This window comes from Bos indicus x Bos taurus, chromosome 22 (assembly GCF_003369695.1).
Source record: "Bos indicus x Bos taurus breed Angus x Brahman F1 hybrid chromosome 22, Bos_hybrid_MaternalHap_v2.0, whole genome shotgun sequence".
NCBI classification, from domain to species: domain Eukaryota; kingdom Metazoa; phylum Chordata; class Mammalia; order Artiodactyla; family Bovidae; genus Bos; species Bos indicus x Bos taurus.
In genome coordinates, this window is record NC_040097.1 from 48152297 (window position 1) to 48173888 (window position 21592).

At 43.8% G+C, this 21592-nt stretch overlaps 1 protein-coding gene across 2 annotated transcripts; it reads right to left on the reverse strand.

Moving 5' to 3' along the window:
* Positions 1-252: 252 nt before the first annotated feature.
* LOC113880328 (caspase-14-like) lies at positions 253-21551 on the reverse strand. Of its 2 annotated transcripts, XM_027522297.1 has the most exons (7): positions 18984-21551; positions 17472-17524; positions 16074-16223; positions 7748-7973; positions 7038-7154; positions 4981-5090; positions 253-2225 (listed from the first exon to the last, which is right to left on the reverse strand). In XM_027522297.1, the coding sequence occupies exons 1-7, from the start codon at positions 19330-19332 to the stop codon at positions 2124-2126; spliced, it is 1107 nt and encodes a 368-aa protein (XP_027378098.1). In that variant the 5' UTR covers positions 19333-21551; the 3' UTR covers positions 253-2123. The 2 variants fall into 2 exon arrangements, with proteins under 2 accessions (XP_027378098.1, XP_027378099.1); XM_027522298.1 differs by lacking the exon at positions 16074-16223.
* Positions 21552-21592: the final 41 nt, after the last annotated feature.

Sequence of the window (21592 nt, forward strand, 5' to 3'; positions counted from 1 at the left end):
GGTAATGGAAAGGTCCCTTCCATCCATCAAAAGCATTCTGTCTTAAAACTTTTCTCTGTCATTTGGCATTCCATCTCTTATATTATTCATGCATTGAAATCCCAGCTTCACTACATGCTGATTCTGAACAACCTAACCTCTCCCAGGAAATAACAGCTGTTGATATTTCAGCTGATGCTGCCTCCCTGAAACAAGCCTCTGTGCCTAGAAGTCTTGCAAAACCCAAGTGAATAGAGAAGGCTCACCGGATGGTCATGTTTTATGAACCAGAGACATTTTAATGCTCTATACAAAACCAAAGCTACATATCAAGTATCAGAACACAAATGCTTAAAAATTAAATCACATATATTTATACTTTAGAAATCACATTACCTAAAATGGACACAATGATCTCTGAAATGCAGATAGGCCTGGAGATTCCAGATTGCTTCAGTTCATTTGGCTGTCAATCTTCAGAGCATTCTCACTAACCACCTGCATCCTCACATAGGCCCAACAGTCTTATGCAACTGCCAGCTTGAACCCTTAGGTTCAGCAACAGTCCCACATGCAGGGTGTTCAGGAGCAAGTTCATGAAGCGGTCCAAGTTCACTGAAGTCCAGGGGGGTGAGTTCTCAGGGTCTGCTGAGCCAAACCTCCTTTCATACAGATGAGGAAACTGAGGTCCAGAAGCAGTCCAGAGTTACAACAAAAGTTTGAATACAAAAATTCATGCTCAGTCCACAGCTTGTTACTCTAAAATCATTAGTCTGTATACAGTTTTCTTTATTGTGGGATGGGACCCAAGTTGCTCCCTGAAGAATACACAGTAGAAGGGAAGCACACAGAACGGAAGGGCATTGCAGACCGAAAGGGGAGACTGAACTCCGATACAATGACATATCCAGGAGAGTTCATCCATCCACTAAGCCACAAGCCCGGTTCTGTGAGACAGGATTATTAAGGGAGGGTGAATTACCAGGACAAACAGGCAGGACATGAGTAGTGTAGATTGAGCCTGATGGAGAAAGACTTGCAATATTCTCCTAGGGAACTTGGGGGGTATATCCTGCAGGCAGTGGGGAGTCAAAGGATTATGAACAATGGGATGGCTTTTATGAGAGGATTTCGGGGAAACTCAGGTTAACTCCCAACTTGTTGAGTAGAAGCAGCCATGAGACATGCATGTATGTGGGGATGAATGGCAGCTGGCTAGATATGCAAGAGGCCCGGTCTGTGGAATGGGTAAAACAATTAAAACACAGGGATCAGTCACTCACTACAATGTTCACTGCATGGCCTCTCTGTGTCCTAAGGTGCGGACGGAAGCTAGGACACAGCCATGAGTGAGACACACAACCTCTGCCTCTTGGAGCTCATGACTAAACTGGAGAGGGAGAGAAAACAGGCACTATAGAGTCATTTCAATGCTACAGAAGAGGAGCAGAGAGTCTCTGAGCACTTAGAAGAGGCTGACCTAGCAGGGGGGCTATGGAAAGCCTCCCTGTGTAAGTGATGCTTGAACCAAATTCTAAAGGATGGCAAGGACTTACCTGTGTGGGGTGGAATAGAGGGTTCCAAGTGGAGAAGACAGCAGCTCAGAGGTGCAAGGAGGAAGGTGGGAAGCAGGTGCAAAGCAAACACACAAAGGCATCAAGGCCCAGAGTGATCCAGGTTAAGACCCGAGAATGGCTTACGGATCCAAGAGCTCAGATTGGCTACAGACAAGTCTGGGGAGATAAGGCACAACAGAGGACAAGACCACACCCAGCAATCCTCGACTAAACCAAGAAAATAAGCCTTAAAGCCAGCACCAAATGAGGGGTGCGGAGGGCAGGGTAATCAGCAAGAAAAACGCGGGATAAAACCAGTACACAAATGGAGCTGGACGTCCATGTTTTGATAACAATTCAGGAAAGTGTTTTTTCAGAAAACAGTGATCTTAAAAAAAAAGAAAAAAAAGACAAGTATCAAGTAAGCAGACTTAAATCTTAGAAAAATTATATATATATACAAAACTGAAGAAACATCAGTGACAAGAATAATGCAAAATGGTAACCATTAGTGCAATGCTACAAATGCTCATAGCTCTTCACAAACTGTGTTGCAAAGCAGTCTTTGTTTTTTGAATCATCCTTGTGTCAAAAGTATACAAATTTTGTTAAAGTCGACTCCATTACCAGCGATACTTTCACTGGTTTGTTACACAGATTAAAGTCGCGGTGCACCACTCTGTTATTCACCTGTAAGATAAAAGAACAAATTGTCCAAATGAACTGTAAAGCCCTCAAAAGCCTCTTAGTAAAGCCCACCAAAGGTGAGAGCAGAACTCTGACTGCATCAGGAAAAGCAAAGGTCACCCACATCCCAGCGAAGGCAGCGCTGTGGCTGGAAAGAGCACTGAAGTGTGCACAGCGTGCTCGGTCGCTTCAGTCGTGTCCCACACTTTGCAGCTCCATGGGCTGTAGCCTGCCAGGCTCCTCTGTCCATGGGATTCTCCAGGCAAGAATACCGGAATGGGTGGCCAGGCCCTTCTCCAGGGGATCTTCCTGCCCCAAGGTTTGAACACTTGCCTCTCACGTCCTCTGCACTGGCAGGTGGGTTCTTTATCACTAGCGCCACCCAGGAAGCCCAAGTGTGCACAGACCTGGGTTCAAGTCTCAGCCTGCCCCTGGTAACATCAGGCAACCGTCTCTGAGCCTTGGTAACTTATGGTACCCTGAAAGGATTGGGTTATGTGATGTCCAAAGCATTCAATAGCTCTATGAATTCCAGGGCTGGCTGTAGGCTCGCCTACATTGGCTGCCTCATGAAGCTGTAAGGGCCTTTAACGCAAAGGTCACATCACATTCGTTTTTGGACTTTCTTGCCAGTGTCTACTCAGCAAGGACTTTAAAAATGAAAAGTGTTCATACCATATGACCCAGCAATTCCACTTCTGGGTATATATCTGATAAAAGCAAAAACACTAATTTGAAAAGATATATGCACCCCAATGTTCATAGCAACATTATTTACAATTGCCAAGGTATGGAAGCAACCTAAATGTCCATCATCAGATGAATGGATAAAGAAGATGAGGTATATACACACGCGCACACATGCATACACACACACACAGAGACAGAAACACTACTCAGCCATTAAAAAGTGAAACTTTGCCTTTTGCAGCAACATGAATAAACTTGGAGGGTATTATGCTAAGTGAAATAAATCAGAGAAAGATAAATACTGTATATCACCACTTTTAAGTGAAATCTGAAAAATACAACAAACTGGTGAATTAAAAAAAAAAAAAAGAGGGACTTCCCTGGCAGTCCAGTGGGTAAGACTCTGTGCTTCCACTACAGAGGACATGGGTTCAGTCCCTAGAAGGGGAACTAAGGGCCTGCATGCTGAGTGGCCAGAAGCAGGCTCACAGCTGTAGAGAATAAACTAGAGGTTACCAGTGGGGACAGGAAAGTGGGGAGGGGCAAGATAGGGCTAGGGGTCAAAAAGAGTTCTGGAATTGAAGACGTATGTGAAATGAAGAGTTATAGAAATGAAGACGTGTGTGAAACATTTGAAAATTGTAAAGCACTATAGAATTTAAAGAATCTTTCATTCAATTAAAAAAATAAGCTTTCAATTAAAAAATGAATGCTGTTCAAAAAAGACTTAATGAACACCATTTGGCAAAATAATTTTTCAGTTAGCCTAACTAAAATGAATTTCTACCTAGGTTAAATCTGTCTTTATTATTATATTCTTGAAACACTGACAAGAAACTATTTTATTAAAAGAGAGAAATTGAATAATACAAGAGATTTGGGAATATGGTTGGAATGACTATCAAAATCGTATTTCTTCCCTTTAACACTCCCCCCTCGCCAAAAGCTTACCTCAAAATGAGGTGAAAAAGAATTTTGAAAGCTCTTAAGCATCATATGCAAAGCATTAACATTATATTTTTTTAAAGAAATAAAAATTGTTACCGTACCTTGGGAGGTAAGAAGTAAGTTCGTTTAGTAACTAAGTTGTGTCTGACTCTTTGCGACCCTGAGGACTGTACCCCTCCAGGCTTCTGTCCCTGGAATTTCCCAGAGAAGAATACTGGAATGGGTTGCCATTTCCTTCTCCAGGGGATCTTCCTGACCCAGGGATCGAACCTTCTTCTCCTGCGTCTCCTGCATTGGCAGGTGGATTCTTTACCACTGGGCCACCTGGGAAGCTCCTAAGGAGTAATACTGCGTGATTGTGATTAAGGCACGAGCTCTAAAAGCACTTTGTCTGGACTAGAAAGCCCAGGCTGCCACTTTCCTAGCTCTGCATTTGTAACAGGGGATGGGAATCAAAGCACCTGCCAGAGGGCTGTTGAAAAACTTAATGTATTAATATCTGTCAATTGCAAGGAACAGTAACTGGCACAGAGTGAGCTGTTCAGAACGTGCGAGTACTGCTGTTACTGTGCTCATTTACAACCTTTTCTAGTTAGCTCTCTTCAGAGATAAAACGCCCAGATTAAGAAGAAAATAACTCTTTGATCCTGATATGGTAAACCACTATCATCAGGCCCTCCTCCAAACTACAGTGTGTATATAAATCTGCTATAATTCCTGGCCCCTCATTCATTCACTGAACGTTCAGTATTGGCTACAAGCTGGGCAGACAAATGTAAGATAGTGTTGGTCCTCAAAGAAGCCCTCCGGTTCTCCCCTCTTCCTGGGGGAGATAAATAAGGCTGGCAGGACCATAGTGCAGGCAGAACTTCCAAGCTCGCTAATAACCAACTCACTCATGTTCCACTGAATGAAGTGTCACTGTCCGTTCTCCATTGGCGCCTGGCTCAGCCGTGACTTCTGCCACAGCCCTCTAAACTCACCAGCCCACTGGTTACAGGCCACTCCTGAACCCCCCTCATGCTTTCACGGCTGAAGGCAATCTTCTCATGAAGATGTTTTCATCAAGCGCATTAGCTTTAGACTGGATGGAGTGCGTGTTCACTTGGAATCTACTCACTATGGTAAAGAAGTCAGCGAGGTGCCACTTATTCCCATACTGCTTAAAGACTTCAGTCATCTCCTTGATCATCACAGAGCCAGTGCGGGGATCCCGTAAAGCGACATGGTCTATAAAGGAAAAAAAAAAAGAACCACTTCATCCATTTCCCCCTCTACTTGTAGCAAACTTGCTCTTTGCTCCATAGTTAAAACCTAGAAAATGGCTTTGAACTGATAATACAGAAACACCGGCATTATGGAAAAGAATCTAAAAAAGAATATATGTGTGTGCTTAGTCGCTCAGTTGTGTCCGATTCTTTATGACCCCATGGACTGTAGATCGCCAAGGCTCTTCTGTCCATGGGGATTTTCCAGGCAAGAATACTGGAGTGGGTTGCCATGCCCTCCTCCAGGGGTTCTTCCCAACCCAGGGATCAAACCCAGGTCTCCGTCATTGCCAGTGGATTCTTCCCCATATGAGCCACCAAGGAAGCATTAAGACGGAGAATCCCCATGGACAGAGGAGTCTGATGGGCTAAAGTCCATGGGGTCGCAAAGAGTTGGACACAACTGAGTGACTAAGCAGAGACAGAAGACTTGTGTGACCAATTGCACACAACCTCTCAAGGGGAAACTTTTAAATACGCATTTTTTATCTAGCTTCAAAGTTTTCAAATATACACTAAAGTGGGAGGGAAAGTTGAATGCCCCCCCCGAATAATCATCCCTCAGATCAGAGTTATCAGTTTTTGTCATATTTGCTTTCCTTATCCCCTTTCTGGGCTTCCTAGGTGGCGCTGGTGGTAAAGAATGCCTGCCAAAGCAAGAGATGTAAGAGACGCAGGTTCAGTCCCTGGGCGGGGAAGATCCCCTGGAGGAGGGCGTGGCAACCCACTCCAGTGTTCTTGCCCAGAGAATCCCATGGACAGAGGAGCCTGGCGGGCTCCAGTCCACGCGTCGAAAAGAGCTGGACACACTGAGTGACTTGGCATGCATGTACACATCCCCTTTCTACCTTTTTATCGCTGACTTTTGCTCTAGCATTTTAAGCTAACCCTAAATATATCCATATGGAATTTATTTGGGGGTATTCAAGGGTTTGACTACTGAAATTATGCTTATTATTCGATTGAAAAACACAAAATATGTCTGTATAGTGTGGAAGGACTGTGAAAATGGCACCCTCTCATAGTAAACCTGGGTTGGAACACAAAAAAACACAGGACATGTTTGCAACATCAGGGTATGCAAAGGTTTCTTACAAAAGGCATACGCCATAAAAGAAAAAAGTCAATAAACTGGAGTAAAAACATAAAACACTTGCTTTGCAGCAGGCGAGAATTCTACTACTGAATCACCACTGAATGCTTATAAAACTTTTGCTTTTTGAAAGACATCTTTAAGAAAAGGAAAAGCCAGTCACAAAGTGGGAGAGAATATTTGTAACTTGTACCAGAGAAAGGACTAGTATTCAGAATATACGTAACTTAATAAGAAAACAACCCAGTGCAATACAGGGCAACAGGAGATGCGTGAATGGCCAACAGGCACGTGAACAGATGGTCCAAAAAAAGGCCATACAAATAGAAAGAAAAATATTCTTATTTATTTTTTTTATTTTTGATCATGCCACTGGGCTTGTGGGATCTTAGTCCCCAAACCAGGGATTGAACCTGTGCCCTCAGCAGTGAGGGCACGGAGTCCTAACCACTGGACCACCAGGGAGGTCCCTCATTCTTAAATAACCAGTTACTACCAGGCTGTGTGTCCCTGTTGGGCACTGCATGACTTCTCAACTTAGGACACCACAATGGTGCTTGCTCTTTCTCCCATGCACATCAATCTATAAAGCACAGATAATTTTTTTCAGAAAGATTTCTGGGAAGGCCCTGGTGATCCTGTGGTTAAGACTCTGCACTTCCATTGCCAAGGGCCCAGGTTCAATCCAGGGTCGAGGAACTAAGATCCCACAAGCCTCACAGAGAGGCAAAAAAAAAAAAAAAGGATTTTAAAAAATCAGTAGGAATAACCTAAACCCTCTGGATGAATGTCTATCTTCAAGCCTCACTATCCTACCTGCTTGGGTGGGATATACAATGAAATAATCACTGAATGTAGGCAGCCTCTTCTTCTCTGATCCATCATCCAAGTCCATGGGTTCATCATCTGTTTCAACACCACTGTCTCTTCTCTCTGTTTTTTGAGGAATGAAAATACAAACTACAATAATATACCATTGACATGAATAACCTTTAATAAAAGTCACAAGAAGCTTGTATCTCCACAAGAGAAATAATTAAAACCAAAGTTACATAAATCAGAAATTAGTCCCACAAGCCAACTAGAATCACACGAATGATAGGACATCCCCCAGAAAATTGTCCACCTCTCCCCTAGAATTTGAGGCTCTCAGATACACCTAATGATTTTAATGGCTTAGACCTTCCTCAAATCCCATGGATGGAGGAGCCTGGTAGGTTGCCGTCTATGGAGTCGCACAGAGTTGGACATGACTGAAGCGACTTAGCAGCAGCAGCAGCAGACCTTCCTCAGACTAAATTAACCATCCTAACCAGGTAAGCTGTCACTCCATCCCTTTCTCCCAGCTCAAAGTCCCTACTATGCTATATAATGTAAGATACATCAGCTAAGGGTCTGAGGTATCTTCAGGTATATTATTTAATATAATTATTAAAAAATAATTTTTTAAAACTTACTTTTCTTTCCTCAATCATCAACATGAGAATTTTCTGGAAAGAGAATGATACAGAGACATCTCCACTTACCTCCTCTGCAGGCCTGGATTATAAAGATTTTTGGTTTCTCTTGAAGTGCTGGACAATTTTTATTGTTAAACATTTCAAAAATGTCTTCCAGGCTGACTTTTTCACCGTCTTTCATTTTGATAAAACCTTCTTCTCCATGGGACATAAGAGTAACAAGGCAACAGCCAATGTCATCTTTAATTTCATTTAGTTCATCACGAAATGATGTTATTTTTCCAAGTAAGTCCTGTAAAATAAGATAACATATTAAAAAAGAACTGTATATACATATATATTATATATGTATAATATATAATACAGATAACATATTAAAAAAGAAGTAGAAAAAAACAGAAATCCCAGAGATGGCTTCTTCACAAAGTGAATCAATGAGATGACAAATATGAAAATACCTACATCTCTTGTAGTGTCAGTATGACTTATCACTTCCCTTTTGGTTGCTATCAGACTTCGTATGATTTATTCTTTTACCAATGGTGGTTCTTGTTTGACAAAATTATGGTGCTTCTGATTCTCTACCACAAAACATAAGAAAACTACAGTTCCCCAAAGAATTAATGTATTTAAATGCTGCATTATTAACTTATTTTATTGATTTATTTTTAATTAATTAATTTATTTTAATTGGAGGCGAATTACTTTACAATATTGTAGTGGTTTCTGTCATACATTGACATGAAACAGCCATGGGTGTACATGTGTTTAACTTATTTTAATATAAAAATTATTTTATAAAATTAATACCCTCAGTAAGCTAGAAATGGCAAGGAATGGAGGAGTCTACCCAATCATATCCACTTGCCAGAATCTATCAAGAGGCATCAGCAGAATCAATGCCCCTATAAAGACAAGCAAGAGAGGAATGGCTGCTCTCACCATGTTGTAACAAAGATCCTGGCCATTTCAATACAGTACAGCAAAAGTTAAATGAGGTATAAATACTGGAAACAAAGACTCATTGCTGCTAAGTCACTTCAGTCGTGTCCGACCCTGTGCGACCCCATAGACGGCAGCCCACCAGGCTCCCCTGTCCCTGGGATTCTCCAGGCAAGAACACTGGAGTGTGTTGCCATTTCCTTTTCCAATGCATGAAACTGAAAAGTGAAAGTGAGGTCGCTCAGCCGTGTCGGACCCTCAGCGACCCCATGGATTGCAGGCTTCCAGGCTCCTCCATCCATGGGATTTTCCAGGCAAGAGTACTGGAGTGGGGTGCCAAAGACTCATTACTTACAAATAATATGACTTTCCAGAAATATATTCAATTAAAACCTACTAAAAGTAGAGATCTGCAAGTTGACCAGATACAAACTTAATTTACAAAGACCTTGGTTCAGTTCAGTCGCTCAGTCGTGTCCAACTCATGCGACCCCATGAATCGCAGCACACCAGGCCTCCCTGTCCATCACCAACTCCCGGAGTTCACTCAGACTCACGTCCATCGAGTCAGTGATGCCATCCAGCCATCTCATCCTCTGTCGTCTCCTTCTCCTCCTGCCCCCAATCCCACCCCAGCATCAGAGTCTTTTCCATTGAGTCAACTCTTCGAATGAGGTGGCCAAAGTATTGGAGTTTCAGCTTCAGCATCATTCCTTCCAAAGAACACCCAGGGCTGATCTCCTTTAGAATGGACTGGTTGGATCTCCTTGCAGTCCAAGGGACTCTCAAGAGTCTTCTCCAACACCACAGTTCAAAAGCATCAATTCTTCAGCACTTAGCCTTCTTCACAGTCCAACTCTCACATCCATACATGACCACAGGAAAAACCATAGCCTTGACTAGATGGATCTTTGTTGGCAAAGTAATGTCTCTGCTTTTGAATATGCTGTCGAGGTTGGACATAACTTTCCTTCCAAGGAGTAAGCGTCTTTTAATTTCATGGCTGCAGTCACCATCTGCAGTGATTTTGGAGCCCCCAAAAATAAAGTCTGACACTGTTTCCACTATTTCCCCATCTATTTCCCAGGAAGTGATGGGACCGGATGCCATGAACTTCGTTTCCTGAATGTTGAGCTTTAAGCCAACTTTTTCACTCTCCACTTTCACTTTCATCAAGAGGCTTTTTAGTTCCTCTTCACTTTCTGCCATAAGGGTGGTGTCATCTGCATATCTGAGGTTATTGATATTTCTCCCGGCAATGTTGATTCCAGCTTGTGCTTCATCCAGCCCAGCACTTCTCATGATGTACTCTGCATATAAGTTAAATAAGCAGGGTGACAATATACAGCCTTGACGTACTCCTTTTCCTATTTGGAACCAGTCTGGTGTTCCATGTCCAGTTCTAACTGTTGCTTCCTGACCTGCATACAGATTTCTCAAGAGGCAGGTCAGGTGGTCTGGTATTCCCATCTCTTTCAGAATTTTCCACAGTTTATTGTGATCCACACAGTCAAAGGCTTTGGCATAGTCAATAAAGCAGAAATAGATGTTTTTCTGGAACTCTCTTGCTTTTTCCATGATCCAGCGGATGTTGGCAATTTGATCTCTGGTTCCTCTGCCTTTTCTAAAACCAGCTTGAATATCAGGAAGTTCACGGTTCACATATTGCTGAAGCCTGGCTTGGAGAATTTTGAGCATTACTTTACTAGCATGTGAGATGAGCGCAATTGTGCAGTAGTTTGAGCATTCTTTGGCATTGCCTTTCTTTGGGATCAGAATGAAAACTGACCTTTTCCAGTCCTGTGGCCACTGCTGAGTTTTCCAAATTTGCTGGCATATTGAGTGCAGCACTTTGACAGCATCATCTTTCAGGATTCGAAATAGCTCAACTGGAATTCCATCATCTCCACTAGCTTTGTTTGTAGTGATGTTTTCTAAGGCCCACTTGACTTCACATTCCAGGATGTCTGGCTCTACGTCAGTGATCACACCATTGTGATTATCTGGGTCGTGAAGATCTTTTTTGTACAGTTCTTCTGTGTATTCTTGCCACCTCTTCTTGATATCTTCTGCTTCTGTTAGGTCCATACCATTTCTGTCCTTTATTGAGCCCATCTTTGCATGAAATATTCCCTTGGTATCTCTAATTTTCTTGAAGAGATCTCTAGTCTTTCCCATTCTGTTGTTTTCCTCTATTTCTTTGCATTGATCGCTGAAGAAGGCTTTTTTATCTCTTCTTGCTATTCTTTGGAACTCTGCATTCAGATGCTTATATCTTTCCTTTTCTCCTTTGCTTTTCACTTCTCTTCTTTTCACCGCTATTTGTAAGGCCTCCCCAGACAGCCATTTTGCTTTTTTGCATTTCTTTTCCTTGGGGATGGTCTTGATCCCTGTCTCCTGTACAATGTCACAAACCTCATTCCATAGTTCATCAGGCACTCTATCTATCAGATCTAGTCCCTTAAATCTATTTCTCACTTCCACTGTATAATCATAAGGGATTTGATTTAGGTCATACCTGAATGGTCTAGTGGTTTTCCCTACTTTCTTCAATTTAAGTCTGAATTTGGTAATAAGGAGTTCATGATCTGAGCCACAGTCAGCTCCTGGTCTTGTTACAAAGATCTAGAGTTCCCTAATTACCCAGGAATAAAACATTTAAACTGGATAATGGAAAAGGGATCCTTTGAAGGTCATAACAAAAGTAAAACATTACCTAGGAATAAACCTAAGAAGAAATGAACATTATCTAAGTGAATAAAATTATTTAAAAAATCTTCAGTGAAGAGGCAACATAAAATATGACAGCCTGAAGTTTCTGATCGAGATGACTCAATACTATTAATTTGTCAATTAACTCCAAATTAATCTCTAGTCAATGTCATATGAGTTAAAACCTCAAGGGATTTCTGTGAAACTGGATGGTTCTCAAGGTCACAGAAAACAGATGCTCAGGAATAGCAAGGTACTGAAGAATAGCAAAGAACATTCAGAAGTAAAAAACAAAGGCAAACAAATAAAAACAAACAAAAAAAAACAATGAACGGGAGGTAGATCATCTCAGCTGTCCAAAAGCACTATAAAATCAGGGTGAACAAAACATGGATATAGCAGCATGTTGCTGCTGCTGCTAAGTTGCTTGTCTTGTCCAACTCTGTGCGAGCCCATAGACAGCAGCCCACCAGGCTCCGCCATCCCTGGGGTTCTCCAGGCAAGAACACTGGAGTGGGTTGCCATTTCCTTTTCCAGTGCATGAAAATGAAAAGTGAAAGTGAAGTCGCTCAGTCATGTCCGACTCTTTGCAACTCCATGGACTGCAGCCTACCTGGCTCCTCCATCACCAGCATAAGTATAAACAAATATATGAATACATATTTTAGAATCCAGAAATCAATCCAAATACACATACAGGGATTTAATATATGACAAGAATGGAATTTCATGTATGTGGGGAAAGGATGTATCACCAACAAATGAGAACTGGCTTGGAAATAAAGTTAGACCTCCCACCTCACTGTTTCAGTGAGCAGAAGGCTAACCTTCACTATAAAGATATTATAGAAAAATAATTTAAAAAATGTTTAACTGGGGGGCTTCCCTCTTGGCTCAGTGGTAAGAATACGCCTGCCAATGCAAAAGATCAGGGTCTGACACCTGATCTGGGAACCCACATGCCAAGGAGCAACTATACCCATCTGCCACAACTACTGAGCCTGTGCTCCAGAGCCCGGGAGCCCCCGCACTGAAACCCGCATGCCCTAGAGCCTGTGCTCTGCAACAAGAGAAGTCACAGCAGTGAGAAGTCCACGCCCTGCAACCAAAAGTAGCCCCGCTCACTGCAACTAGAGAAAGCCTGCACAGCAACGAAGACCCAGGGCGGCCAAAAATAAATAATAAATTTTAAGCTGGGAAATCATGGGGTTTAATCAAGACAGAAAAACCAAGAAGCTGACAAAAAGAAAGACTGACGAGTTTATAGCAAAAACTTCCATATGACTTGAGGCAACAAAAAGTCAAAAGGCAAGTAACAAGGCAGGAGAAAAATATCTGCAGTCTATTTTGTCTAAAATTCAGGAAAAAGAACTACAGAATAAGAAAAGAAAATCCAGTAAGAAAAAAGGGCAAAGGATATAAACAGGTAATTCACAGAAGGGAAAATAATGACCAAAAGATGTTCAACCATGCTACTACAGTCAAGAAAATGAAAGTGAAATAATTTTACCAGTAAGATTGCTAATTATTTACAAATAAATGTTGACAGGATGTAGAGAAAGAAGTTACTTCTGGACCTTTGGGAGAATAAACCAGAAAAACATTGGCAATTATCTGTCACCTGAATGGAAAAGATGGATTCAAAAAAAAATCACATAACACAGAAGAAATTCTGGTACAATCCATGGAAAACATGAAGGAGTCTGCTTTTAACTTTGAAACAAAATCTAAATTTATCGAGTACTTACTATAGGCCAGCTATTATCCTGAGAACTTTAACATAAAGCAGTTCATTTCATCCTCACCCCAGCCCTACATAATAAATTAGAGAGAAGAAAGCCGTCCATTAATTTCAGGCAGAATTTCTAGACAATTACCCCGCTATGGACATTTTGTGTCAGGAACTCTTTGCCTTGGGGGCTGTCCTGTGCATCCTCGTATGTTCAGCCACACCCTCGGTTCTACCTTGGCATCTACACTAATGCCAACAGTACCCTCCAACGATGAAAAACAAAAACGTCTCTGTGCGCTGGCATGAGTGCACGCTGAGTCATGTCCGACTCTGTGATCCCGTGGACTGTGGTCCGCCAGGCTCCTCTGTCAGTGGGACTCTCTAGCCGAGAATACTGGAGTGGGTTGCCATTGCCTTTTCCTGGGGATCTTTCCAACCCAGGGATCGAACCCGCGTCTCTTGTGTCTCCTGCATTGGCAGGTGGGTTCTTTACTGCTGTGCTACCTGGGAAGCCCAAAAATGTCTCCAGACAGTGTCAGAAGTAGCCCCCAGGGGGGACAAAGTCACCCCCAGTTGAGGATTAGACTAACAACTGGTAAGAGACAGGACTCCACCTCTGTTGGCCTGTGCTGTTTTCCTGGTCCTCCTGCTATGCTGTTCCTTCATATTCACTAGCAATGACTCCTGGGGTCTATGAAGGACTCTCCTCTGTTACTAATCCAAAGCATGGGCAGGGCTAGACCTGGACTCAGCTGCAGGCAGAGAGGTCACAATGAAGCTCCCACCCATCCACCACCGCTCTTCCCCTTCATCTTCTTCTCTGTCATCTAGTTAAATCACAATGCAGTTTTGCCCAGGGCTCTCAGTAATCCCTCTCCATATCTGCTCAATGCAGACTTCCAAAGAAAAGCAAGGAGAGATAAGAAAGCCTTCCTCAGTGATCAATACAAAGAAACACGGAAACAACAGAATGGGAAAGACTAGAGAGCTCTTCAAGAAAATTAGAGACACTAAGGGAATATTTCATGCAAAGATGGCCACAATAAAGGACAGAAACGGTATGGACCTAACAGAAGCAGAAGATATTAAGAGGAGGTGGCAAGAATACACAGAAGAACTGTACAAAAAAGATCTTCATGACCCAGATAATCACGATGGTGTGATCACTCAACTAGAGCCAGACCTCCTGGAATGTGAAGTCAACTGGGACTTAAGAAGCATCACTACGAACAAAGCTAGTAGAGGTGATGGAATTCCAGTTGAGCTATTCCAAATCCTAAAAGATGATGCTGTGAAAGTGCTGCACTCAACATGAGAGCAAATTTTGAAAATACAGCAGTGGCCACAACTGGAAAAGGTCAGTTTTCATTCTAATCCCAAAGAGAGGCAATGCCAAAAAATGTTCAAAATACTGCACAATTGCACTCATCTCACAGGATAGCAAAGTAATGCTCAAAATACTCCAAGCCAGGCTTCAACAGTATGTGAACTGAAAACTTCCAGACATTCAAGCTGGATTTAGAAAAGGCAGAGGAACCAGAAATCAAAATGCCAACATCTGTTGGATCATCAAAAAAGCAAGAGAATTCCAGAAAAACATCTGCTTTATTGACTATGCCAAAGCCTTTGACTGTGCGGATCACAACAAACTGTGGAAAAATTCTTAAAGAGATGGGAATACCAGACCACCTTACATGCCTCCTGAGAAATCTGTATGCATGTCAAGAAGCAACAGTTTGAACCACACATGGAACAGCAGACTGGTTCCAAATTGGGAAAGGAGTACATCAAGGCTGTATATTGTCATCCTGCTTATTTAACTTATATGCAGAGTACATCATGTGAAATGCCAGGCTAGATGAAGCACAAGCTGTAATCAAGATTGCCAGGAGAAATATCAATAACTTCAGATATGCAGATGACACCACCTTATGGCAGAAAGTGAAGAAAAACTAAAGAGCCTCTCGATGAAAGTGAAAAAGGAGAATGAAAAAGCTGGCTTAAAACTCAACATTCAAAAAATGGAGATCATGGCATCCGGTCCCATCACTTCATGGCAAATAGATGGGGAAACAATGGAAACAGTGACAGACTTTATTTTCTTGGATTCCAAAATCACTGTGGATGGTGACTACAGCCATGAAATTAAAAGACACTAGATCCTTGGAATGAAAGTTATGACCAACCTAGATAGCATATTAAAAAGTAGAGACATTTACTTTGCCAACAAAAGTCCATCTAGTCAAAGCTATGTTTTTTCCAGTTGCCATGTATGGATGTGAGAGTTGGACTATAAAGAAAGCTGAGCGGGGAAGAATTGATGCTTTTGAACTGTGGTGTTGGAGAAGACTCTTGTAAGTCCCTTGGACGGCAAGGAGATCAAACCAGTCAATCCTAAAGGAAATCAATCTTGAATATTCATTGGAAGAACTGATGCTGAAGCTGAAACTCCAATACTTTGGCCACCTGATGCAAAGAGCTAACTCATTGGAAAAGACCCTGATGCTGGGAAAGATTGAAGGCAAGAGGAGAAGAGGATGACAGAGGATGAGATGGTTGGATGGCATCACCAACTCAATGGACATGAGTTTGAGCAAGCTCCAGGAGTTGGTGATGGACAAGGAAGTCTGGCATGCTGCAGTCCATGGGGTCGCAAAGAGTCGGACATGACTGAGCAACTGAACTGAACGGACCACGACAAAAGCTCCTACATCCATAAGGGAAGCTCGGTTAGATTTCATCAGGACATTCAGGTCCATCACCCAGCAGGCCCTGGTTCTAACCAGGTAATAAAACTCAATTTTTTTAAAGAAGAAAAGAAGATTATAATATCCAAGCTACAAATTTTCCTTTTCTTTTTTTGCCATGTCACAGGACATGTGGGATCTTAGTTACTGACCAGGGATGGAACCCGAGCTCCCTGCAGTGGAAGCACAGAGTCTTAACCGATGGACCACCAGGAGAGTCCCAAGCTACAAATGTTCACTTTTGTTTTTAACTTGGTACCATTTTGTCAGGATCGATGCACAACGTCGGTTCGAACTTGCACTCCTTAAGCCAATCCTTCATCAGTTGGACATCCTGGTGAGCTCCTAGCCTGTTCTTCTTCACACACATGAGGAAGGCCTTCCGCCTGCCACTTAGGTCGTAACGGTACTGTTTGCAAGGAAAGCCAAGAAACAATGTTAAAACCAAACTGAATCCAAATGTGCCTTATACGTGAAACGAGTTTAACACTGACTACCTCTCTCGTCATGACTTCCTTTATAATTCTTTCAAATACCTCTGTCAAACTTGGACCAACAGGCCAATCTCATCTCTAAATCCTATACATAGCCATAACTACGTTTAAGGAAAGTGGCAAATGGTAAATGACATAACTACATGGTGTAAAGAAAACGCAGTTATGGAAATCCAGAAGGTGGGGTATTCTACAGGACAAATAACCTGGCTTCGTCAACAAACAAGAGAAGAGGTTAAAGGAAAGGTATTGTAAATAAAGAGTGTTAAAAGACAGGCCTTCAAATGTATTTGTTTGAATCAGAGCCTAACTCAAGCAAGCCAACTGTACAAGGCACTGGAAGCAGCCAAGGACATCTGTAGGCTAACTGCATCTCTACCGAGACGAGGGCATTTGTTTCTAGGCTTGCTAAATACATACTCAGGTATTGTATGTATGAAAGTGATAAGATATCCATGTGTGGGAGAGGGTTGCTTTAAAATAACAGGGTCGAGGGAGCAGATGAAACAAGATTGGCTACATGGCTAATTGTTGAAGTAGGGCTCTAGGAAGGCGGGGCTGGAGTTTGGGGATTCATTTTTCTCTTCTACTTTAGCTTATGTTTTAAATGTTCATAATAAAACAAACAGAAAAGAGTCAGAAGCCAGCAATTTATGTAGTTGCACAAGGACAAACAACCTGCGGTGCCCTGATCTGTAAAATGGAGATACTAACCATACTTACCTAATTTGGTTCATGCATGCAAAGTGGTTTTAACTGGCGAATATTTTGCTTTTTCTATTTATAACAGAAAGCAGAAAGATGTGACCACTTGAGACAACCACAGATGTTCATTTTCAGCCCAACAAAAGCAGCACAAAAACCTTCAAATGGTGTCTAAATACTATCTGAACTGATTAAGTGTGTGCGTGCACTAAGTTGCTCAGTCGTGTCCAACTCTGCAGCCCCATGAACTGTAGCCTGTCAGACTCCGCTGTCCATGGGGATTCTCCAGGCAAGAATACTGGAGTGGGTTGCCATTTCGTACTCCTGGGGATCTTCCCCACTCAAGGATCTAACCCACGTCTCTTGCATCTTCTGCATTGCAGACGGATTCTTTACCACTTGAGCCGGCAGGGAAGCCAGCTAACATGCAGCATTAGAATAAAAGTCCAGATACTTACCAATTCACCGTCCACACAGTCATAGCTTCTCTTTAGACTCTTTCGTGGAATCACTGAATGAATTTTCGTGGAAAGACAAAACAGAAAAGAGCATTTTTTTTTTCACTTTTCTCTTTTTAATTATGATCTGTAGTGGTTCCTGTTAACAGAAAGCAACTCTCAAGAAAAACAGTCGCCTCTTTTGTTTTGGGGCCCAGCAGGCTTCAATCTCGTTTCAGAACAGGTTTCCAGGATCATGAAAACCCTCTCCCAAACTCATGAGAACAGAAACTTAACAGAACTCCTTTAGTCCTCAGTCAGGTTCAGAGGCAGGGAGAGGCAGGCCAGAGATGAAAAGGGTAAGGACCAATGAGCATTACTGAACATGAACCTCCAGAAAAGGAGACCAAGGCTCTGATAAAGAGACAAATGAAGTTAAAGACCCCATTTGATGTTTTAATTAAACAAACAGCATTCAAATATTTTGGAGGTATCTACAGTGTGCAGTCATGATACTGTGTAGTTTGGTTGGTTCTGAAAAACCAAAAAAAAAAAACCACCCACTTTACCAAGTGCAAGAGATTCACAGTCTAAAGCATGATAACTAAGCATGGAGAGACAGTATAAGAGCTGTGCAGATGCAGTCAAAGGAGAATCAAAGGCTTCCCGGGGCCAGTATTCTACCCACAGGCCATGTTTTGTGGTGGTTTTCGGTGGTCACCCATTACAAATTCAAATGTCAGCAAAGCAACATACTTGGAACTCAATCAGATCATAAGCACGGGAGAACAGACCCCAGCCATAGTATATTTTGGTGTGTACCTCAACACGTCCAATCTAAGTGCTACTTTCTCTTTCTCCTTCTCTTTCTCACTCTCTCTTTCATCTCTCTACATAAGTATACACAAACTGCCTCATATATTATACACACATACAGTTGTTAAATTTACCAGGGGAAACCCTAACCTCCCCCAGCTTGGTACGTTTCCTGCTCCTAAACCACATCTTCCCAGATTTATGGCAAATGTTCTAACGGTATATTCAAACACTGAGTTTCTCACTGCATCATCTAAAAACCTTCTCCATCATAACCACCCGGAGGTAACTGTTCAAAAATGCACCTCAGTCTTGCTGAGTCAATCTGGATTTCTCAGCCCGTCCCAGAATGGTAAACCCTGATGGCTGCTTTGGACTGGTCACTTGGATTCCGTGCCTGGGAACTCTCTCTCTTCTTCCCGCTGACTCCCGGGCTCCCACCCTCCGCCGCTGGTTCTCTCCGTCCCTCGAGGCCCTCGTCCTTCTTGCTCCGCCTCCCCCAACGCCCATCACTGATACTCTGTCCCCCGCCGCTCACCTGGGCTCCGGGGCCAAACCCGGCCCTCACCTAGGGGGTCCTCCCCTCGCCAGTCTCCCCCTCCCTAGTTCAGTACCCACCCCACCCCCGCCCTGCCCCAATCCAGGAATCCCCGGGCGGCGGGGGCCAAACCCCGCGGTCCCGAGCACCCCCTCCTCCGGGAATCCCCGCGCACTCACCAGGGCAGTCGGTGGGGGCGCTCTGCCAGCGCGGCAGCAGGTCTGCGCGGGGTAGCAGCTCCAGCACCTGGACAAGGACGCGCTTGGCGACGGCCGCCGGGTAGTAGTGCTTGGCAAGAAGCTTGGCCAGCCCCGACGGGCTGTGGCCCTCCAGCTCCAGCTTCACCTGGCTCACGGGCGGCTCCACTTTCTTAAGGTGGTCGCGGAAGCTGCGCAGCTCCTGCGAGGAAAGCAAGTCCAGGGTCTCCTGCAAGCGGCTCTGCAGCTCCTCTGTGGTCGGCGAGATCTTCGGAGGCGCCGGCTGACCGTCTGACCCCGAGCGCCGGCCGCTTCCCAGGCTCCCCTCCATTGTCCCCCAGCGATGCTGAAGCGCCCGGGCAGAAGAGACCTATCTGAACCCCGCGCGCCACACACGCCTCCCGCTTCTCCTCTTTGTTTTGAAAACTGGAGGCGTTTCCGCTCGCCCAGCGAGCCTGACCAGGGCGGCCTGGAAGCTCCCGCCTTCCCCGCGCTGGCCCAGGCCCCGCCCCCGACCCGGAGCCACGCCCCGCTCCGCCCACAAGAGTTCGTCCACGGTTTAACCCTTGGAGCCTGGGTTGGGAAGGCTGAGTGGTGCCCACCCGGCAAGGCTCCTACATGGTTCTCTGCCTTGGCAGCACGTTAGAATCGCTAGGGGGACTTTTGACATTACTCACGCCCAGGCCACAACCTAACCTGATTACACTAAACCCTCTGGGTGGCCGACCCAGGTACAAGTGGTTTTTAAAGCTTCCCAGGTGATTCCAACCTGCAGCCAAGTTTGAGAACCACCGATCTTAGAGCGTCTATCAGCTACCTAAGCCAGTCCCCAAGGAGCAGGGGAAAACTTGGAAACTGAAAAAACACCTACAGATTATGGAATCGAGCCAGCTTTTTTAGGGGACTTGGTGACAAAGCGAGTTTTTTTAGAGGACCTGGTGACAAAAAAACTAGTAATTTGAAGGCAGTAAGATGTCGGAAATGCACTGTTCAGCCTGAGGGGTGTGAAAGGAGCACTGCCTTGGGGAGCACTTCGCAGCTTTGCAACCACCTTCTTCCTCCTATTCCTGTTCCCTGACTTGATAGGGCTCTCAGGAAATGATGACTCATTTAAACCATGGTCTGCCTCAAAATTACTTACCCTTTCAAACAGTTGGTGAAAGAATCTCAGGACCTGAGTCGTGACTCAATTAAACCAACTGTAAACAATCATTTTGGAGACCATCAGAGAACTGTGAATATGGGCTGGGTACCGAACGATAAGCAAAAGAACTGTTAACTGTTTTTCTGGTGGGGTAATAACATGGTACTTACTGAAGAAAAATGTCCTTGAATTTTAGAGATGCATATTGAAATATGGAAGGGTGAAATGGTATGATGCCTGGGATCTGCTTTTAAAAGCTTCATTGCAGAATAAAGGAAGTAGTGGGGAGAGGGGAGAGACAAGCAGCAGTGAGTAAACTCTGATGATTGCTCCATTTGAATGATGTTGAGTGAGGGGCAGTGTACTATTTACTTTTTTGATTGATTGAGCTGTTTCATAATGTACTCTTGGAAACAGTATAATGCAGCTTGAAAGCTTGGCTTCAGTTCTTTTTGCCTCCTGCCTTACTAGGCCTTATCTCTAGCTGCCAGATGACTGTTCACTCCCACAAAGCCCCGCCCCAAAATAATTTGCTTTAACTCTGGGGCAATTAAGAACAAATCAAATTTTTTTAATACAAAAAAAAAAAAAAAAGGAGGTGGGGTGGGCACTGGGCAGTGTTTCCAAAGTCAGCTGAAGCTCACTACCCACTTCCTGCCTGAACCTCAATACTTGTGGGAGACAGTGGGAGAGGAAAAAAATTCTTGGAGCCTGGGATATGCAGACCCCAGGGGCCTTCACTCTTAAGAGTCAGATTTCATAAAGGCGAATTTCAGTTTTACCCCACTTTTAGAGAAAATGAGATGATTTCTCCGAATTTTAAGATGATATGCCCCCAAAAGAAAAAATGAGGAGCGGGGAAGGGGACTCTGGTAGCTGAAATTCATCAGTGTGTATAAGATGAGCAAATTTGTACTGGATGAAGCCTGCACCTCTGGGCCTCATCCCTGCTCCTCCCCTCCCAAGTCCCTGGCAGGGCCCTCACTGGCTCTAGGCTCCCAGAGCCCAAGATGAGGGTTGGTCAAGGGAGACTGAAGAGGCCAAGAAACCTGAACATCTTGCCTCAGAGGCTAAGTAAGTCCTTAGGCAGCAGACGCCCCAGCCACCATCTGGGCTAAGCTGCCCGCCCTGCATTCCTACCCCAGGGCCACCACTGCCACCTCTAAGTACTTCCTGCTTGCCCAGCACACAGCCTCACACACAGCACGCCAAGCTCTGGTGGCTTAGGCACCACTAGACTAGGATCCCACTTTCCTCTCCTGTACTCCTCCACATAGTGTAACTGTGCATAGGGCATCCTAACCTTAAAATATAAACTGAAGCTCGGAAATCCAGACAGAGAGAAACATGCAGGAGAAAGCATTGTGAAGACAGAGATTGGAGTGATGAAAGCCAAGAATTGCCAGCAACCACCAGAAACCATAAGAGTAATACCACCAGTAACACC